Source organism: Malaclemys terrapin, chromosome 6, assembly GCF_027887155.1.
Source record: "Malaclemys terrapin pileata isolate rMalTer1 chromosome 6, rMalTer1.hap1, whole genome shotgun sequence".
In the NCBI taxonomy this organism is placed as follows: Eukaryota; Metazoa; Chordata; order Testudines; family Emydidae; genus Malaclemys; species Malaclemys terrapin.
In genome coordinates, this window is record NC_071510.1 from 60,173,313 (window position 1) to 60,190,006 (window position 16,694).

General features: G+C 41.0%; 1 protein-coding gene and 1 long non-coding RNA gene across 4 annotated transcripts in view; one reads left to right on the plus strand and one right to left on the minus strand.

The window, feature by feature from the left end:
- Positions 1-78: 78 nt before the first annotated feature.
- LOC128839491 (uncharacterized) lies at positions 79-6,306 on the minus strand. 2 transcript variants are annotated; one of them, XR_008445453.1, is made up of 3 exons: positions 6,217-6,306; positions 2,518-2,605; positions 79-1,466 (listed from the first exon to the last, which is right to left on the minus strand). It is a non-coding gene; the product is annotated as an uncharacterized LOC128839491 (long non-coding RNA). The 2 variants fall into 2 exon arrangements; XR_008445452.1 differs by lacking the exon at positions 6,217-6,306 and adding an exon at positions 5,881-6,016.
- The window catches only part of DTWD2 (DTW domain containing 2), a 204,794-nt gene continuing 194,324 nt past the window's right edge, over positions 6,225-16,694 (plus strand). Inside the window, exon 1 of one of the 2 annotated variants that reach the window (XM_054032529.1) lies at positions 6,225-6,470. In XM_054032529.1, coding sequence (XP_053888504.1) covers positions 6,322-6,470 — 149 coding nt within the window. In that variant the 5' untranslated portion in view covers positions 6,225-6,321. The remainder of the gene's footprint in view (positions 6,471-16,694) is intronic. The other variant, XM_054032530.1, reaches the window with a different exon arrangement.

Here is a 16,694-nt window from a genome sequence, read left to right on the forward strand (position 1 = left end):
ATATCGCTTAGCTGCAGCAAGAATGGAGCAAGCTGGAAAACCGGTGTAATGTGCAACAATGCACTCTTCAGTCACATAGAAGAAAGATTCTGGTTTTATTTTGGAAGGACTTCTCAAAAATCATGTTAATTTAAATGATATTTAAATACATGTTTAGTGGTGTCAAACTGAGGTTCTCAAACTTTTTCAGAGAATGAACCATACATTGTAGTAGTGAGATTGTCTCACAGGACACCTCCCTGCCCATTCATGATCACATAGGCTTCTTTACACATATTCCCTCACAATAAAATACAGTAACTGATCACATGCAAAAGTAATATTAAGAAAGAAAACAAGAGGAGCCAGCACCATAGCAGCAGCCAGCTCTCTATGAACCACTAAGCCCACAAACTACAGTGGTTAGGAAAACATAGTGCAGAACAAATGCTCCCTTAGCTAACAGAAGTCGAGTTGTCATTAAACAGACATGAATTGAAATCCTGGCTCCCGTGAAGTCAATAGTAAAACTCCCCTTGACTACCTTGTGGAAAGGATTTCACCCTTAGTCTTTTTTTGTAGCAGGGAAGAGAGGAGAGATTGACTGTAACTTTGTACAAGAGCCTTATTGCCTCACTTTAAGGAAAAGTAATAACTGCAGTTAAATGCTATGTCAGTCTGTCCAATCAGTTGGAAGTGAAGGGGGCTCTTTAAATCTAGGGTTTTTATTTCTCAGCTCTCATGGGAGCTCTTCTGACAAGTAACACAAAAAGAATCTGTAACAATATCTCACAGACACAGAAAATACTGCCTACTTAGAATTATATTAAATTAAATTTGTTGGCCTATTATATATATAAAAAACAAAACAGAAATTGGATTGAGTCAAGGATGTTAATTATTGCCTTATAAGCACCATTGCCAGAATTATTATGACTGATTTTCTGACTGTTTTCCTAGGAAGTTTCTATTTGTCATCTACAAGAGGAGCAATATATAAAATTAAAAATACAATAAAAATAGATTATGGGAGCCCACAGTAAGGGTGGGGTGGCAACCACTTCCACAGCAAAAGTTTCTGACAAGTAGTTGCAGAAGGGATGCCTGGGAGGCTCTAGACTACCCATAACCTCTGCTTCATTAGCTGATCACTGCAGCAGAAACCTCTAACTCAGGGGCTCTCAAACTGGTGGTTGGAACCCCTCAGGGGGTTGCGAGGTTATACCTGGGGGGTCGCGAGCTGTCAGCCTCCACCCCAAACCCCGCTTTGTCTCCAGCATTTATAATGGTGATAAATATATAAAAAAGTGTTTTTAATTGATATGGGGGCATCACACTCAGAGGCTTGTTATGTGAAAGGGGTCACCAGTACAAAAGTTTGCGAACAACTGCTCTCTTTTGCTAAACATTTCTGTCGGTCATGGAACTAAAAATCTGAAGCCAGGTGGATAACTGAACAGGAAGTCTGTGTTCTGACATACAGTTATCTGTAAAAAGAAAAGAAAAAAAAGGAAATTATGCAGATATTTGTTTTATTAACCAAGTGGCGTACATTGGTGAGGCTCCAACAAGCTGCTGTTAACTTGTGGCTTGGGCAGTGAGTCAGGAAAACTGCTATTCACAGTCAGGCTGATAAAACATAATGCTGGATCATTTCCCACTTCACTCTGATATTATATATATGGTTATCTCCTAAATGCTGCCCTTCACCTCTCTCAAACAAATGCATATCTACTCTGAATGTCTCATTTGGGACCTCCCTACTGAAAAGGGGGTTTTCGGTAATTGCAGGCTTAGTAGTTGTTGATAAGCACACAGAGAAAGAGAGGGTTTAGAGATAAATGCAGAAGAGAATGTGTGGGGAGAAAAAGGGTAGTTTCCAGCACAATTAGTGGACTTTCCATGTGAGAATGATATTCTGGCTAGTCACTAAACATGTGATAAAGCAAAACCTCAGAAAAGGGAAGTCTCGCATGAAAAATTGCTATCAACATATTGCTCAGCTGCGAAAAGATGCAAATGAAAGTTAACAATGCAGTATATCAGAGAGTTCTGTTAGTAAAAATGAAATGCCAAACAGGAGCCTCCAATTCTAAAACAATTTTTTAAGTAACTTTACACACTGGACTTCTTACATGAGTAGGGTTACCAGATAGCAACTGTGAAAAAACGGGAGAGGGGTGGGGGGTAATAGGTGCCTGTATAAGAAAAAGTCCCAAAAAATAGGACTGTCCTTTTAAAAACGGGACAGCTGGTCACCCTATACATGAGTAAAGTAACTCAAGTGTATTTGCAGGATCAGGACCTTAATAAATGTAACTGTTAAACTAATTGTAAATGCACAGAACTCAGGAAATTCAAAGTTATGGTTCCCTAAACAGCCATAATCTAACTACCTTGTGCATTCACAGCATTTTGTATAGTGTTAATTTGTACTTTAATATTGTAAAATGGGTCAGTGTATAAAATATACTATTAAAATATTGTTATATTTGCACGTTCTGCTTTTATCAAATAAACACAGAACTATATAATTACCTGTATGTTCTAGAAACTTCTGCTCTCATATCCTCCACAGGGTTGCTGTGAAACTGTATTAGTATAAATCCACCTATGTCCAGGGAGACTAAGATATAAACAATATAACTTTATTACTTTTACAGATTATCTATACAATGTAACCAATTTATCATTTATCTTTACATTGAATTTCCTGATAATAAAGATTATATAAACTAATTATGTCTTATTCTAACATAGCTGCAATACTACTATCTTTCATCTGTTTCTTAGTTTTGGTCATTTTCCACCATTTAAGTTTTAGCAATCTGGGATGCTGGCATATCACTTGTCACCTTAAAACCCTATGAAAACTTAGTTTGTGACTATTATTTCCATTCCCTTCTTGATGAAAATATTCTGCAAAAACATGTTTATTACTTTTCTTTTACTCAACTCTCTGCACATCATTTTCCCTTTCCATATAGTTTGAAAAATCATAAGTACAGTAAAAGCTGTGTTATCCGGCATGTTGTGGGAATGGGTGGTATCAGTTAGTTAAAAATTCCAGTTAACTAAGAGGGAGAGAGTTTGGGTGCAGGAGGAGGCTTAGGGCTCGGGGTGCAGGAGGAGGAGCTCGTTTCAGGCTCTGGGAGGGAGTTGGGGTGCAAGAGGGGGCTCGGGGAAGGGGCGTGGGAGGGTTGTGGGGTGCTGGATCTGGGCAGCGCTCAGCTCGGGTGGCTCCCCAGAAGCAGAGACCTGTCCCTGCTAGTCCTAGGCGGAGGCACAGCTAGACTGTTCTGCGTGCCACAGTTCCCGGCCAATGGGAGCTGCAGAGGCAGTGCTCTGGGCGGGGTGGACGCAGTGCACAGAGCCGCCTAGCCACACCTCCCCCTAGGAGCAGCAGGGACATATCACCGCTTCCAGGGAGCCATGTGGGGAGCCTGCTGGTCATATACCAAGCAGACTATAATCCAGATTTTCAATGAAGATCAGAAATGCCTTTATAGAACTTTCTGGTTGGTAAAGTGCCAAATAACACAGCTTTTACTGTATATTAAGAGAAAATGGTTAAAAATAATTTTATTTTAAACTTATACTAAGATCCAAGCTGAGGTTTGAGATTTTTCCTGCAAGATTTGAGAATATCACAGATAAGTCTCATCCTAGGTTGATACAGACCCTGGTGTGAAGTTGTGCAGGTGGTTGTCATTAGAGGCTGCAGAAAGGCCTTGTTATCTGGAAGGGGCACTTAGCAGCGTGTGTGGCTTAGTCTGCAAAGGTTTGCCAGGACAGTTATGTTGATTAGGAGTGTCCAAAAAAATCACACTCCCTAGTTAACACAGCTAACCTCCCCTAATGTAGACACAACCATGCCGACAGAAGAGTGCTCTTGTTGGCATAGCTAATGTCTGGAAATGGTTAAATTATGGTAGGAGACAAATGCTGAGTCTCCAGTAGGGGGCTAGGCCAGCATAGTTACACCGGCAAAGCATTTGTAGTATAGACAAATCCCTAAATGAGTATGAGAGACAGACAGACAAGGTGTGTTTATATACTAGGTGAGGGCTCTTTTCATTGAGGTGAGATAGGGAGGGGACAGTGTGGACTAAGACCTGGTCTACTCTTAAAAGTTAGGTTGACACAGCTCTGGCACTCAGGGGGTTGAAAAATTCAGCTCCCTGAGCACTGTAACTATGCCGACCTAATCCTTAGTGTAGATGTGACTAAATTGACTGAATAATCCTTCCATTGACCTAATTACTGCTGCTCAGAGAAGTGGATTACCTACAGCAATGTAAAAAAACCCTTCTGTCCGTGTAGGAAGCATCTACATTACAGTGCTGCAGCACCGTAGCTGGGTTGCTGCAGTGCCCATGGTGTAGATATGGCCTCAGCTACCCATACTTTACTTCTTTCACCTATGTGGCTTACTAGTAAAGCAGTGTAAGGAATAGTGTTCCTAACTCACTTTTTGGTATTCTTTCAAGTTGAGTTGCCAGGAAAATATATCAACCACATAAAATAAAAGACTGCTTCATTTTAATTTATAATTTAAATAGAAATATTTAGCATTTTTCTACTAAACAAATACACATTTGCCCTGTGGATTTTGTGCATCAGCTTTAATGTAAAAATACTAGCCATTATGAACTAGGGCTAATCTTAGAAACACACATCCCTGAGTTGTGTCTTGCAGGTAAAAAAGCAATTTAGTTCATATTTAATAATTAGGTACAGCTACGACCACTGACAAATAAAGGTGTGGAAAAAATCTGAATGTATTTACAGCCAAAGAGAAGCACCTGGGGAATGGTGCTTGATGCCATAAAAGCTATTATGAGGCACTTTAAAGGGGGCACTATCAATTTAAATGTCATATTATAATTAGAGACAAGGTGAATGAGGTAATATCTTTTTTTGGGCTGACTTCTGTTGGTGAAAAAGACAAGTTCTTGAACTTACAAAGAGTTCTTCTTCAGGTCTGGGAAAGGTATTCAGAGTGTCTCAGAAAAATACAAGGGTGGAACAGATATGGGTATGAGTTAACCCACGTTGCAAGTAATCATTTCAGGTGACATTGGTAGTAAACACCTCTGCAGTCATAGGGTACATCTACACTTACCGGAGGGTACGGCGGCAGGCAATCGATGTTCTGGGATCGATTTATCGCGTCTGGTTTAGGGATAAATCGATCCCGGAAGTGCTCGCCGTCGACGCCGGTACTCCAGCTCGGCGAGAGGAGTACGCGGCATTGACCCGCAGTAAGTTCGGACTAAGGTACTTTGAATTCAGCTACGTTATTAACGTAGCTGAATTTGCGTACCTTAGTCCGAAGTGGGGGCTTAGTGGGGACCAGGCCTTAGGAATAAAGAGGGTTAGTGGGTTAGATTGTTGTAATGAGCTACAAAGCCAGTATTTTTTTTTTAAATCCATGATTTTTAGTGTCTAGCAGAGTTATGAATTTAAGTTCCCAGGCTCATTTTTTGAAGGTGTTGTTTTATTAAAAGTGTTTGCCCACTGGGTGTTTGTCTTTCATCATTTTATGATTATTATAAAGTTACTTAACTTTTAACAATAAGCTGAACTTATCAAAAATTAATTAAAAAAAACCCCAATCTACTTTTCACTCATGGCCTGATCCTGCAAAGATTTGCACATAGGGTATGCCTAAACTACAGTCTCTACCAGAATATGCTATAGCACAGTTGCAGACGTATGTATGTCTACATAAAAATGCTAAAATGGAATAAAGTCAGCTTTGAATTAGCTCCAGTTGTGGACTACGCGAATACAAATTAACAACAAAGCGAATTAAACTAATGCAAAATAACGCAGCCTGCTTCCAGAACCACACGTGGCATTAATCCGGAGTAACGCTGGGCCAATGCAGATACGCACACCTGCCCAGGATGTCTGGTCAGTTTCACGGTAATGGGCGCTCGCAAACAGCGTATCCCGGCCTCACAGACGCTGCACGGGAACCTTCCTCCAGGCGAGTCTCTGGCGCAATTCGAGGGACTGCACAGCCCCGCCCCGCTCCGCCCCACCTCTCCCGTTCGCTCTCCGATGGCATGGCACTGCCGGACCGGAACAACCAGCTACCGCTCCTCCCCAAAGCGGGAATAGTGATCCTATCTGGCCTTGTGATTGGTTGAGCAGCCCAGGGAGGCGCTCCCGCGATAGGCGCTTGACCCCCCCCCCACCACCACACGTAACGGGGCCCCGCGGCCTTACCCAGGCTCCCAACCGACCGTCGCCTTTCGCTGCCTCCTAGCGCCACCTGGCGGCTGCCTCCCACATCGCAGCCTTGAGCCCCGGCTCTGCTTAGCCGGCGGCGAAATGGACACGGCTGTTACTGGGAGCGAGGAGTCGGGCGTCGCGGAAGGGCCCGTGGAGGCAGCAGCGGGGCGGGAAGATGGCGGCTGCGAGGGTCTGTGGGAGCTGCCCGTGGAGCGCTGCGTGAGGCGGGCCGAGTGCGGGCGCTGTAGGTGAGGAGCGGGGCGTGGGGTCACTCGAGCCGGGCAGCGGGGCCTGGCAGCTGCGCCCCCTGCCGTTGTGGAGGGGGAAGCGCCGGGACACGGGCTGCTGTCTGCGCCCAGCTCTGCCCGCACCGCGCACGGGCCGCAGCGCGGGGGTCCGCCGGGTCCGCCTCGGGCGCGGGGCGGGACATGCCTTCGGGAGTCCTGAGGCGGGTCTTCTCGGGTGTCGCGGGCCGCTGTTCTCCGCCTGTTGCTGCTTGGCAGGGGGCCCGGCTCAACCCGCGCTGTCCGCAGGGGGAGCGGAACCAGGGCGGGGGTTGCAGGTACAAGTGTCTCTGCTGAGCCACCAGCCATATGCTTGTGTTCGCTTAGGGACCGGACTTCAGCAGCTGCGGAGGGGGGCTGCAGCTCTGCCAATGGCTGACCTTGGCCAAGTCACTTCCCCTCTCCGTGCCTCAGTTTTCTCCTGTCTAAAAAACCGGGGTGGGGGAGAATGATGTGCTTATGTTCTTTGTAAAGCACGTTGAGCTGTACAGGTTGTACTCTGATTGGTGTTTTACACCGCAGGCTTCACCGTAGCATCTGCGCACCTTCCCCTGGTGCAGTAAGTGAGGGGGCTCCATTTTTGTTACGTATGTTCCCTTAGCCCAGTGGTTCTCAAACTTTTCTACTGGTGACCCCTTTCACATAGCAAGCCTTTGAGTGCGACCTCCCCTTATAAATTAAAAACACTTTTTATGTATTTAAAACCATTATAAATGTTAGAGGCAAAGTGGGGCTTGGAGTGGAGTCTGTGAGCTTATGACCCCCCCACGTAATAACCTTGCGACTCCTTGAGGGGTCCCGACCCCCTGTTTGAGAACCCCTTCCTTAGCTTTTCCCCGGAGGGAGATATGTGAATACATATGGATGGGCAGGTACAAGAAAATAATGAAATAGTATTAGTCAGTATTACAGGCAGCGGTTGAGGCCCAACTCTTATACGTGAAAATATAGTATATATAGTTGAAATTACAGCAATAGCATTATAACCCCCACCTGCTACAGTCCTGCTGGTAACTCATGAGCCAGAAAGCTCAATACCAAATGGTACATAAGAACAGCCATACTGGGTCAGACCAAAAGCCCATCTAGCCCAGTACCTGTCTTTCTACAGTGGCCAATGCCAGGAGCCCCAGAGGGAATGACCAGAAGAGGTAATCATCAAGTGGTACAAAGCACAATATTCTAGCTCCACAACTTGAGTTTTAAGTTTATGTACATATTCCTAGGAAATACAGTTTAGTTGCCTTGAGTGGTCATTTCTACCAACCTGTGCTCTCCTGATTTTGATCAGTTTACCCAAGTAGTATCCAGTAGATGCTGAACAGCTGTGACGAGGACCTTAAAGCCCCAATCCTGCATGCACTTATGTGCATGCTTAATGTTCAGTGTATGTAAATGTGCAGGATTGCCCCAAAGCCATTAAGTCCTAAATAGGTGGATCATATAGTAGTAAAGTCAGAAAATAACCCTGTGTCAGTGGAAAAATAACAGGGAATGACATTTAAAAAAAAAAGGGTTGGCAGAACTTAGTTTGTGTGAAGTCTAGATTAGTGCAGCGAACCTTGATTCTTCTATTTAGTAGTTCTTGCTGTTATCACTTTGTCTTGTTCTTGCATTATCTTGTTACCCCTTTCTCAGTGTCCTTTACTTGTATTTCCTTTTAAAGAAACACTGATATTTTTAATTACCGTATATACTACTTGTTCATAAGTCGAATATTTTTGGTAAAAAAGTGACACATCAAAGAGCGGGGGTCGGCTTATAAATGGGTCTACACCAAAATTTGATGATTTTAAACTCTATGGAATCATTGAATTGAATATCTAATACATTGTTGTTTTGTTTACTTGGAGCGTCTGCAGGCATGGAGCCCCTCAGCTCCCTGTGGCCACGGTTCGCCATTCCCGCAGCTCCCATTTGCTGCTCCAAATAAACAAAACGTCCCGACCCGCCAGCTGCTTACTCCGACATCCGGGAGTCAAAGTTTGCCAACCCCTGAAATATAGGATCGGCTTATGAAAGGGTCATACAGTTTTTGCTATTTTTACCTAACCATCTTGGGGGGTCGGCTTATAAACGAACGGGCTAATGAACGAGTATATACGGTAACTTGTTTTCTTAATAGAGCACCTTTGAAATAGTGTGAATCGGTATTTTAAAAAAAATCTTAAAAACACTTTCTTTTTTGTTGCCTTGGTGTGTTTAGAAATATCTTTTGGGTTGATTCCGGGCCAATATTGCCAAACGTGCTTGAGCTCCCACCTAACAACACTTTTTCCTCTTTCTCTCTCTTCACACCTGCTTGCTGTCTCTTCAGTTCATATCACAGGGTCTGATTAAAACGCTGTAGCAGCATGGCTGCACTATTGTGATAGGAGGAGTTCTCCTATTGGTATAGGCAGTCCACTTCCCCAAGAGGCAATAGCTAGGTTGATGGAAGATTTCTTCTGTTGACCTTGTGCTGTCTACAAGGAGACTTAAATTGGCTTTACAACTCTGCTCAGGGTGTGGATTTTTCGCACCTCTGACCAATGTAGTTAAACCAACCCGATTTTCTGTAGACACTTAGTTTTGCTGCGTTGATGGATATAGTGTATTCACAACTAGGACTGTTGATTAATCACACTTAACTCAGGTGATTAAAAAAAATTAATCGCGATTGAAAAAATTAATCACGATTAATTGCACTGTTAAACAATAAAATACCAACTGAAATGTATTAAATATTTTTGGATTTTTTCTACATTTTCAAATATATTGATTTCTGTTACAACACAGAATACTAAGTGTACCATGCTCACTTTATAATTATTATTTTTTATTACAAACATTTGCACTGTAAGAATGACAAAAGAAATAGTATTTTTCATTTTACCTCAAACAAGTACTGTAGTACACTTTCATGATAAAGAAATTGTAACTTACAAATGTAGATTGTTTTGTTTTTGAGTAGCAAAAAAAAAAAATGTAAAACTTCAGAGCCTACAAGTCCACTCAGTCCTACTTCTTGTTCAGCTAATTGCTAAGACAGACAAGTTTGTTTACCTTTATGGGAGATACTGCTGACTGCTTCTTATTTACAATGTCACCTGAAAGTGAGAACAGGCATTCACATAGCACTTTAGTAGCCAGTGTTGCAAGGAATTTACATGCCAGATATGCTAAATATCCGTATGCCGCTTCATGCTTCGGCCACCATTCCAGAGGCCATACTTCCATGCTGATAATACTCGTTTAAAAAAAAAAAAAGCCTTAATTGAATTTGCAACTGAACTCCTTGGGGGAGAATTGTATGTCTCCTGTTCTGTTTTACCTGCGTTCTGCTATATATTTCATGTTATAGCAGTCTTGGATGGTGACTCAGCACATATTTGTTTTAAGAACACTTTCACAGCAGATTTTAAAATCGTGAGATGAGCATGATTAAAAAATTAACTCTCAGTGGTGAAATGATAGTTAATTAATATTTATTCAGTGGTTTAAGTTATAAGCACTCATTCTTATATCAACAGTATTGGAAAATCTTTCTGTAGTCAGAAGTCAGTTTGTCTTGTGTTCTGTATGGTTTTGAATTATAGTGACAGGTTTCAGAGTAGCAGCTGTGCTAGTCTGTATCCGTAAAAAGAACAGGAGTACTTGTGGCACCTTAGAGACTAACAAATTTATTTGAGCATAAGCTTTCATCGGATGAAGTGGGCTGTAGCCCATGAAAGCTTATGCTCAAATAAATTTGAATGATAGTGTACTCTTTACTTCTGAGGGAATTCTGCACCACTGCACATGCGCAGAATTCATGTCCTCTGCAGATTTCTTTGCTTCCCCACGGAAAAATGACTCTCTGATAGGGAAGCTAAGGGAAGCCACAAGAGCAGTCATGCGACCCTCCCCAGCAGTATGTTTTGGGTGCCTAGGGCAACTGGCAGAGTAGTAAATCAATGTGGGGCAGGGGGCGGGACTGGGGAAGACCCTGCTGGTGGCTCTTACCCTGCACTGGGCTCAGCTGCTAGGTCTGGCTGGGCTGGGGAGGATGGGACTTCCTCTTCCCCTGCACGGCCTCTGGGGCTGGGTCAGACCCACCCCCAGATTTCTCCCCAGGCTACAGGAAGCTCTGCAAACTCCCCACCCTTCCCTCCTCAGCTGCAGGGGGAGGGATCACTGTACGGGGAGCTGCTCCCCCATTCGCCCAACCTCCATGCATTTGGAGCCCCTCATACCCTGACCCTCCCACCTGGACCCCCCCTGCAGAGCCCCATTACCATTGCACCCAGAACCACTCAACAAGCCCCTGTGCATCCAGATCGCCTCCCGCACCCAGATTGCCGCACACAGAACCCTCTCAATGCACACCTGGATCCCCCCACACTAAGTCCCTCCACACTTAGATCCTGCCAGGCTGAGCCTGCCTGCCCACACCTGGTGCACCTGGTACATAGGGGCAGGGCCCTGGGGTGCTGTCTGGGAGAGGCTCGATCCTTGTGCTGTGTCAGGATTAGGTGCAGCCTCACTGCTGAGCCATGTCCCGATGGGAGGCGGGGGAGAGCTGCAGAGTGATCTCCTACCTCTGTGCAGGCAGTTGCCTGTGCTCCCCAATGCCATGCTGGAGCCTCCACATTTATATGACAAAATTTGCAGAATTTTAAAATATTGTGCGCAGAATTTTTATTTTTTTGGTGCAGAATACCCTCAGGAGTAACTCTTCAAAATCACTTCCAATACCACTGTAAGTTAGTAGAATGTTTTGAAGTCACTTTAACCCATTTATTGGGGAGAAATCTTCAATTATTCTTGGTGGTGTTGTGGATAATGATATAATACTGCTATCTAATGCCTCATGGTGTATTTTTCATACAAAGAAATTTGTTTAGATTTATAAAATGTGCTTTATTTACAAACATATGCTTTATTTACAAACAAGTTACACGAATTTAAAAGTAAACTATACGTTGCTCAAACCTATTTATGCATTTTTAGGCAAGGTGTTGTTTTTGTTTTCACTGAACCATTCAGAAACAGATTTAGTTAAAACATTTCAATGCTTCTGTATAGACAAGGCCATAGCTAAGAACACCTGTAGAAATAAAATACACAATAGTTGAAATCTAAGCAAAAAGCAGGAGTAATCACTGGAGCTATTTGGCTTTAGATTCAGGAAGACAACTTTGTGTCAGTTTACATATAGAATACCAACTTCACAAACAGGACTGGATATGTACTTTATTTTAAAAATGAAAATATAAGGTATACATACATGCAAACTCCATAGAGTATTGGTATATTAATAATAGATATTTATGATCTTATTATGAGATGATGATTAAAGACTGCTCTAGGTTAGTGGATTATTGGTTTGTTGTATGTTGTTTTGATGCCAGTTCACAAACTGAATTTTACAATCCCCACTCAACCAAACACATGTTTTGGTCAGAGAAGCTATCTAAGCTTGTTATAGGCTCAAAATATAACTCAATTGAAAACATGTATGCCTTGTTTTAAAACATGCCTATGGTGGTTCTGGCTGGGTAAACCATCAATTAAACTACAATACTGGATTAGCTGGGATCATGGATGCATGGTTAATACAATGTGAACTTGCCTGTCATGCCACCTCTCTGCAAGTTCTAGTCCAGTGAGCAACCAGATAATTGTAATTGACATGAGTGCTGATCTCTGAAGCCTGTCCCTTTTTAAAAATACAGGTTATCTATTTTGTATTAATATAAAGTGATTGCTGTCAATCAGACTAGCAAGTGTCTCAAGAAATATTTAATAGAACTGACTTTGCTAATTCTAAACAAAATGGAAAGTAACAGACAGCTATTGATTTCCCTCACCACCCCCACCATCCGGCCCTTTTGTTTCATCAACTTGGAAGGAGTTTAACATTTAGATGTGATTTCCTCACATATATATTTTGAATTTTTTGGTGATTGCTGAATAGCAATTGCCTTGTCATTTTTAAAGATTTTTTTTTTTCTGAAGATTTAAACAACCTGCTCAGCAATAGTTTTTGTTTTTCTGTTGTGTGGTTTTTTGTTTGTTTGTTTTTAAATTGTAATCAGGAAATGTAGACCCAATTTAATTTCTATGTCATTCTTGATAGCTGTAATAAAAGAAACACACAATATTCCCCTTTGAAATTGTGCTTTATATTTAAACACAATTTCAATTTAAAAGACCTCCTGAGGTCTCTTCCAAACCTAATCTTCTAAATGAGACCATGTAGATATTTTAGCATTATAATCTTTGAGCAACATTAGGGTTAGGAAATGGTGCTCTTATGTACACTAGTGCATCACTGTTCCCTAAATGTAGTATGCTGCTTTAAAAAAGGCTGTTGGTCATATAAAAGAGGATGACATAAAGTAATATATAGTAATTTGTTGGCACAGATCTTGGTTAAAGGTCTGTAAATGCTATGTGCACAGTTCTTCCATAAATTTCAAAGGGAATTGTGCATGAGAAGTATTTGCAGGAACAGGCCCTATGATTTTAACCAAGGAAAACTTAAATTATCTGGAATATCATCTATAATAGATCTGTGTTCATGTGTTACTTGTGTGCTTGTGAATTGAGGTCTAGCAATCTGTGAAAGCAGTATGTTTGCGGGACTAGGAGTAATAATTCTTGCTGATGTGAAAAAGACATTTTTAAGACAGCCATTGCAATAAAACAGCTATTTCCCTGCATTTTGTTCAAGGCTACAGAAATAGGCTTCAGGGTACTCAGCATGTGTTCAATGTTTCTCTTAATCCCAATGTTGAGAACTTTGGCTGTGACAGTGCCATCTATTTTTTCACGATTTTGTTCACAAACTGTCATTAGATTAGGCCAGTTCTCGATATAGTGCTCAAAACAGTCCACTACTGAGTTACATCTCATGTCCTGTGGGAGAGTTAGCTTGGTTCCTCCCACTTTTTTCAGAGCAGCTGCTGCAAAGTGGTTGTTACGGAAGTAGTTTGCCATTTCAACAACATTAGCCTTTATTTCTGGAACACTGAAGTCTTTGGCTAGGAGGTGCATCAAATGAGCACTGCAACCGTATGTTATTAGCTTGGGATTCTCTTCACTCTCTTCTAAATAATTTCTTCTTATCTTGGATACGTTTGCAGCATTGTCTGTGACCAAGCTGCGCACTAGACATTTGAATTTTTTTTTTCAGTTTGTTCTAGCTTTTACTGCTGCTACTTGTAAGTATTCTGCTGTGTGTGCATTTCCTGATGTATTAATTGTTTCTGTAAGGAAGACATTCCCTTCTTCTGTTTTCACACAAGTACATACAACAGGATCATTGAGGACATTGCTCCACCCATCAGGACTCAGGTTAATAATTTTACCCTCTAGACCTTTTGCACACTGCTCAATTTCTCTTTCATACACTTCTTGCAGCAATTTACCTGCGACATTTGCTCTGTTAGGTGGACTGTATCCTGGTCTTAATGACTGAACCATATTAATGAAGTGTGAGTTCTCAATCATACGGAAAGGAGTTTGTTGCATAAACAAACTGGGCAATTTTTTCATCAATTACCTCTTTTTGTAATCTGCTGGTTCTTATCACAAACTTATCTATGGTTGATTTTTTTTTTTCTTTTTGCTGCAGGTGATATACTGTGGCTATATGACATACGTGATGTGACTGAAACACTATCATTGGCAGATAACTCTGAAACTATAGAAAATGATGGTGATCTTGAAGGTGGATAGTCTTCAGAATCCTGTATGTTAAGTCAATGCAGTTATTTAATTATTATTATCATACTGCTCATTTAGTATTACTCATTGCATTCACTGACACTCAGTACTACTATAAAGGGGAAATTGTAAAAGGAAGATCTGCCTATTTCAGCTACTTATTTTTTATCACAACTGCATTAAAATGATAGTACCATAGAGTAACAACTATATTTCTTGCTCAAAAACATGAGAATTCAAGACTAGTTCAGAAGGAAGACTGGCATTCCTTAAGAAAGAAGTATGAAATAAAAGTTTACCAACCTGAAGATCCTGCATGTTCAGACATGTTCCTTTCATCATCTTCAAGCAGCTTTCTCCTGAGAAGGAACACTTCTCATGATGTTGTTTCATTTGGGCAACCAGGCCTTGCATTTCTTTGTTGCACTGTTTGCATTTTGCATGCATGTCTGTCTTACCCACAGATAGAGGACCTTCATTAAAATATTCCCAAACTGGGTCTCTTTCATGGCTTGCTGCCATTATAGGTTTTCCCTTCTAGTGAGAGAATGGTATGGTAGATCTCAAATCAATGAAGGCTACACTCAGAAAGGCCTCAAGACTTCTGGAATATGCTGCTCAAACAGTTTCTTTTGTTTCTACTGCCTGTCCCTTCCTTCTCACATTTATCTCTAGACTTCTTCTCCTTGTCCAGATCTATTCCGCCCCCAACAGTCTTCTATTCATTGAGCTTTTTGAAACTTTTCACTTTGAGAGAGGTAAGGGATTGTCTCTGTGTACACAAATTTGCAGAGGGACATTAGGATTGAGGCCTGTTATTTCTCATCTCTATATTTTATTGTATTTATGTATTTACTTATTTACTTACATTTTTGCTGTTAACAAGCATGTTATCTCTGGAGACATAAATCCACAGTTTGAGAACTGCAAAACTAAGCATCTCTGATGATATCTTCTAGAATGAGCACTGAGTCCCATTGGGTAGATAGAAAGATTAACCTAAATAATCTATACAGAAGCCCCTGGAGCCTCATAAAATTGGGTCCCTAATCCATGAACTACTGGAACTCATTTAAAAACTTTTCTTAAACATTCCATGAATATATTGTCTCAACTATAGAATTAGAATTTATAATCCCTATTCCATGATGAGATATATTTGAGCTATAATGCACCTTAATTAAAACTATCTTTAGATAGGTTTTTTCCTCAAAAAGCATGTTATCAAAAAATCTGATTTTAATTTTTTTTAAAATCATTGATTTTTATCCACTCTGTTTTGTTTTTGAGTGCAGTTATGTAATTAAACTACATTTCTAAATTGCACTTTCATGATAGAGATTGCACTACAGTACTTGTATGAGATGAACTGAAAAATACTATTTATCATTTTTACAGTGAAAATATTTGTAATATAAAGTGAGCACTGTGCACTTTGTATTCTTTGTAATTGAAATCAGTATATTTGAAAATGTAGAAAAACATGCTGTAAAATATTTAATAAATTTCAATTGGTATTCTATTGTTTAACAGTGCAATTAATTGCTATTAATTTTTTAAATAGCAATTAATTTGAGTTTATTGCGTGAGTTAACTATGATTAATTGAGAGCCCTAGTTGTGATAAAACATTTATACTTTAAAGGATGGCTGTTGTAAGAAAAACTAAATCTGAAATGATCAATCTATGGTATGATCATTGTAACTGTACATCAATGTTTTGGTGTACTATATTTTATCCATGTGCTTGATGAAGGCTCTTCATCTAGATGAAGATAACTGACGCATTGGTGAAGAAAGATAATACACAACACCCCTGCATGCTGTATAGCTTGTGAAGAATTTAGTGTGCTCAGTAGTATCGATAGTGAAGAATGTAGTGTGCTCAATGGTATCGATAATGAATATGACATCTTCTGCAAGTTTTTTGATGAAAAATTAAGTGTGAAGAGGCAGCACGCTTTTCCTGAGCACAAAGATATCTGCAGTTTCCTTATGGCACGTTACTGAGCTATATGAACTTTATTTCAAATAAATACTTAACGTAAACATGAATTTTAACAAATTTGCTTTAATTATTTAGAAAAAAATCGTAAGTATCCAAATTTCTTCAGAACCTTCTTTTCCCCCTTCTTCTTAAAATGTGAGATGTAGGTACTCATCCTAGCTGCTCTAAATTCACAGAAATTCTGCCATCACTGAAAGTAATACTTCTGTATCCGTGACTCCAGTTTTTAAGTTTTGTGTGTGTGTGTGTGTGTGTGTGTGTGCGCGCAGCTATTGATACAGAGACTCCTCTGTGGTTCATAATTTTAAACAAATGACTTACTAGCCTGTTGAGCAGGTGTGGGCAAACTTTTTGGCCCCAGGGCCAACATCTGGGTATGCAAATTGTATGATGGGCCATGAATGCTCACGAAATTGGGGTTGGGGGGGGCGGGGGGCACTGGCTGGGGATGCAGCTCTGGGATTGTGGCAGAAATGAGGAGGGGGGAGG